The 5,163-nt window shown below is 36.6% G+C and overlaps 1 protein-coding gene across 1 annotated transcript; it reads left to right on the top strand.

Annotated features, from left to right (window-relative positions):
• Positions 1 to 1,271: 1,271 nt before the first annotated feature.
• On the top strand, positions 1,272 to 4,948 carry LOC130555353 (serine/threonine-protein kinase pim-2-like). Its single transcript, XM_057335481.1, has 5 exons — positions 1,272 to 1,717; positions 1,926 to 2,011; positions 2,295 to 2,345; positions 2,454 to 2,826; positions 2,939 to 4,948. The coding sequence occupies exons 1-5, from the start codon at positions 1,369 to 1,371 to the stop codon at positions 3,145 to 3,147; spliced, it is 1,068 nt and encodes a 355-aa protein (XP_057191464.1). The 5' UTR covers positions 1,272 to 1,368; the 3' UTR covers positions 3,148 to 4,948.
• The last annotated feature ends 215 nt before the right edge of the window (positions 4,949 to 5,163 follow it).

The following is a 5,163-nucleotide window of genomic DNA, read 5'->3' as shown; positions in this document are numbered from 1 at the left end:
TATAAGGGAATAATGAGCAGATTTGACTTTATAGAAAGCCAAGTTGACTTTATTTATTTATAATAAACTTAATCCTTATCAATCCACTTCAACATCTTTATGAAAAGAAAAACACATCAAATAAAACCATAAAGTATCATCAGATTGAAACATGTAAACACAGCGCACATTCACATCGGCCTGATAGTTTATTACGTTTCATTACATGCAGTTTATTACGTCAGCGACAAGAATTCTAAATCTAGATATAATCTGAGCGTGGCGTCGATTCCTCTGTTGGAGTGGGTTCGTGGTTTTCTCAGTGACCGAGAGCAATATTTGCTATTTAGAGTCATATTTTGAAGGCTTTTGGAGCTTGGATCGTATTTTCTCTTCGGAAATTTGGATTTCCCAGCGAGTTTGGAGTGCGAGGGCAGTTATTTGAAATTGTCGAGCGCAAAAATGGTGTTTAAAAGGTTACGTGACGGTGAGAAATGCGGTAAGTGACCTTTTTATTCGTTTTATTCGGATTTGTAATTATTATTGGTTTAAAACTCATGATATACTAACGTGTAGTGGAGATTCTGTGCATTTTTGCTAGATTTTTAACTATTTTTGCTAAATCTCTGAAATCAAACAAACGAGTTTTTGAAACAACACATGTATTTTGCCGCTTAGTATTCATACTAATAACCAAATGTTTCTACTATATGTTACATGTAAACAATTGGTAATTTACACTTTATTCATGAATTAAATCATGAAATTACTAAATTATGTCAGTGTCTTTTAAATACAACAAATGAATGCAGGTAAAGTAAGACAAATGTGTCCTTGATGTTTTTTTTATATGATCCCAATGGCAACATCAGTGTAATTGTATACTAGTTTGGGAAAAACGCAATGTTTTAGTAAAAGTTTTAGTAAAAGTTTATTTTTTGAAGAGAATGACATTTTATTTATAGTGCATAATGATAGATTAAATTTAACTGTCATTTCACTGTACAGGCCCTGTTTACCTGTATTCACCCTCACATACTGTATTCTTATTGATGTACTGTAACATATAGACAGTGTTAAATCAAGTGTATTAATGATAACATAAACACTGTAGTAATTCTGTAACTGCTGCAATTATATCAGCCTCAGGTGTCCGTCACAGGAGCGCCAGTCACACCAAAACCCTGAAAAGAAAATGTGACTGTGAAGGTAAATCTTGTGCTTAATATTCCTTTAATAATTATCTTAAATATATAATGTAATAATAATAATAATCAAATCATTTGCCTTGAAGAGAGCGATCAACTTCAGAAGAAGCCAAGGTGGCATCAGGAGGTTGTGGCAAACCCAACCCAGCCATCACGTTTGTCTTCTGCACTGGCCTCATGTATGTCTGCGGGTCATTCCCAAAGTAGTGGGAAAAGCAGCATTATCCACGTCTGCCGGAAAAGAAAGCATGAAGAAGAGAGCCAGCAACTGCAGAAGAAGTGGAAATTGGAGGAGGAGGATGCCAGACATGGTTATGAAGACACCTCTGGCCCTTATGTAACTCTGCCAGCAAGTTACAAACCACTTCGTTCTCTTAAGTTGCCCAAATCAGTGTTTAGTGATGAGGGCGATTCAAAGAGAGATGAAAGCAACATCCTCCGTGACACGAAGAAAAGAAAAAGTCCTGACCAACTGGACAGCGAGCATCCACAGAAGAAGCAGCGCTTCAACCCAGAACATAACTGCTATGGTAAGACTTCCTGTTCATATGTCTCCATTATAGAGTATATCAGTATATTACTAAACTAATATTTGCTAAACTCGGTTTAACACATGTGTGACCAATCTATGTTTTATGAGTAAAAAATCAAATCACTATGTAAATGCAGCTAAAGTTATGTTGCTTAATTACTATTATTTGATAGTCTAACTTACCCGAACATGTCTTCTTTTCAAAGGACGTCCATACACACAAGGTCATTTGCTGGGTGAAGGTGGATTCGGATCTGTGTATGCTGGAAATCGCATATCTGATGGATTGAAAGTAAGTCATTCTCTCATTGTTCAAACTACCTTCAGAAATGATCTTTGTTAAACCCCAAAAGCAGCGTTAGAGTTTTCACACTCGTAGCTCTTTTACTGTTATATGAGAGATGTCTGAAAATACACATAACCTGTTCTGTCATTTTAGATTTTTCGTACAACACTCAATTAACTTAACATTAACACTCAAGTTCTTAGCAGATACTTTAACGGAAGCAGCTAAACAACATATATCTTTTAGCTAATGGCAAAACAAATCATTGTCATTGTTTTTTGCTTTGTAGGTTGCCATCAAGTACGTCTCGAAAGACCTGATAGATGAGCAGCTAGAAGTGGTGAGTTCAATTTGTTGTGGTTATTTTACAGCTTATTGGTTTGTATAAACATACACAATTAACATATATAATGAAACATTCATTTTCCAAATTTCACTAACATTGCAGGAAGGCCAAGGTTTGCTGCCCATTGAGGTGGCACTGATGATTCGGGTCAATTCAGATCCGGCCTGTCCCAACATTCTGCACCTCATCGAGTGGTTTGAAACACCCGAACACTACATCATGATCCTGGAACGGCCTGACCCTTGCAAAGATCTCGACAAGTTCTGTTACGAGCAGGGAAATTTGGAAGAGAGCCAGGCCAAGAGGGTGCTGGTCCAACTGATCAGGGCTCTCAAACACTGCGAGAGCAAGGGAGTCCTGCACCGAGACGTCAAGCCCCAGAACATCCTCATCCGCACCGACACGCATGACATCAAGCTGCTGGATTTTGGTTGTGGGGACTTGCTGAACGACTCGGACTACAAAATGTTCGCAGGTGGGTGATGGCACATCAGAAACATCAGATCTCACCGACACTTAAAAGTGATGTTTTCATGTTTACAATTTGCACTCAGTTTGTTCATTTTTAATCTTTTTGGGTCTGTCAGGCACTTTGGATTACTTTCCACCCGAGTGGTACCGCTACAGGAGCTACCGTGCAGGACCAGCTACCGTTTGGTCGGTGGGAGTGACACTGTACAACATTCTGTGTGGCACACTCCCATTCAAGAACAGAAAAGACATCATCCGAGGCAGACTGCGCTTCACCAGAGATCTTTCTATAGGCAAGACAGGGCTAACTTTAAACTGTCCATGAAGAGACCAATATCACGCCTAAACCTGGGAGTCATTTGTTATTTTGCATTATTGAAGACAGGTTGTTGTATGTTGTATGAAACAGAATGTCGCAGCTTCATTAGATGGTGCCTAAAAGCAAACGCAGACAATCGTCCCAGCCTGGAGGACATTGAGGGGCATCCCTGGCTACGGTCAACAGGTGCTTTATTCACTGGACAGTTACTATTGATGCAAAGGACTTGTGTAATATACATTGTTATGTATATGTTAAATATTGTTTATTTTTGTAAGTAGACAAAAGTATCCCAAAGTGCCATGTCTTAAATTGTATTGTTTAGACCAAATGTATATGTAGAAGTTCAAATGTTGTTGTTTATGTAGGGTCAGCACTCAGCAGACAGCGCAGGAGCAGCAGAAAGGAATGATTAGACAGCAAAGAAAACTGTCAGCGACAGTCAGTCAGAGCTGCAGTTATCCAGCGATAGTCATTCAGTCAGAGCTGCAGTTATCCATTGACATTAAATCAATCAGAGCTGCAGTTATCCAGCGATAGTCAAGATAGACTCGCAGTTATTTTACGACAGTCCAACATAATCTCACTGCAATGCGTTACTATTTTACGAGTTGGCTAATTTGTATTTATTTAAACAATATCATTCTTATGTTTTAGTATGATTTGCTTTTGTGACGTTGACTGTTAAGTTTAGGGGTGGGCCTTCAGTTCACATCACACAAATTCATACAAATAAGCCAACTCATGTATTTACGAATTCAAGTGAGATCAGACGGGACAGTCATCCTGTCAGACTTGCAGTTACTCCATGACAGTCATCCTACACCAGGGGTCTGCAAGTAAATTTGGTTTCGGGCCAAAAAAACAAATTCGCCACTAGATGACATAGTCAAAGGATAATTTAAGAAAGTCATTGATGAAAAAGAATAGCCTACTTTTAAAAATATAGTTATTATATAATTATATATTATATATAAATACATAATAGTCATATAATTATTTAATGTAATGTAACGTATTTGACGTAATAGCGCTGGTGGGTACGACATTCTGTGAAATTACAGCCAATATTTTTAGTGCCTAAAGAGTAACTGTTTAATAACTGATAAAGTATATTTGATTTTCGTTACTTTTTTTCCGTGAACATAATTATTAACGCTCCCCGCTACGCTCTCGCTTCGCTCACATGCTCTGCTGGCGCGGGCCAGATATTATTGCTGGCGGGCCAGTTTTGGGCCGCCTGTTGCCGATCCCTGTGCTACACTATTAATAAAGTGAATTCAAATTGACTATGTTACTTGTTTTCTGGCAGTGTCAAACAAAGAAACGTTATGATGGAAAACAAATAAAAATATTTTAGTTTCTCAAACAGTTACTCAGTCCACTGTTCAAGTATGTCAAGCGTCATCTTATCAAAAATAATATAGATTGGTTGATAGAAATTTACTTCAGTTTTGATTTGGTGTGATACTTTGGCTACATCATCATGGACTGCATTACCTTTTAATCTTGTTGTTCTACCTCTGTACACTTTGGGTTTGAAACCAAAAACGCTTTTAAATGTATTGATGCGTAATGCATTGATTTATTTTATTTAATTCTGGGCAATAAATGTAAAGATGGTGACAACATTTAACGGATGATATGGAATAGTCATATTTACATACAAATATATTCACATATCTTCAAATAATATGATGATTTTAATAAATTTAAGTGATTTTCTACTACAATTCATCTAGCAATTATCCTATTATGATCCGAAAATAAATGTAAAAACTTTAGTATTTTGTTCAATACTGTTGAACATGAATATGAACTATTGCACCAATTTTAAAAATAAAAAAATAATTTTCAATTGAAATTTGATTTTTTTTGTCTCTAGTTCACAGATTGAATCATTTTAAGGAAACACATACCTAAAAACAGAGTCCTAGATTAAGAAAAACTGAAAATAATTTGTCTCTTCATTTATCTCCCAGATTATATCTATAATTATAATAATTATATATTTAAATGTTT

The sequence above is a fragment of the Triplophysa rosa genome, linkage group LG6 (assembly GCF_024868665.1).
Source record: "Triplophysa rosa linkage group LG6, Trosa_1v2, whole genome shotgun sequence".
Classification (NCBI taxonomy): Eukaryota; Metazoa; Chordata; class Actinopteri; order Cypriniformes; family Nemacheilidae; genus Triplophysa; species Triplophysa rosa.
This window is presented reverse-complemented; position numbering and strand designations above follow the sequence as displayed.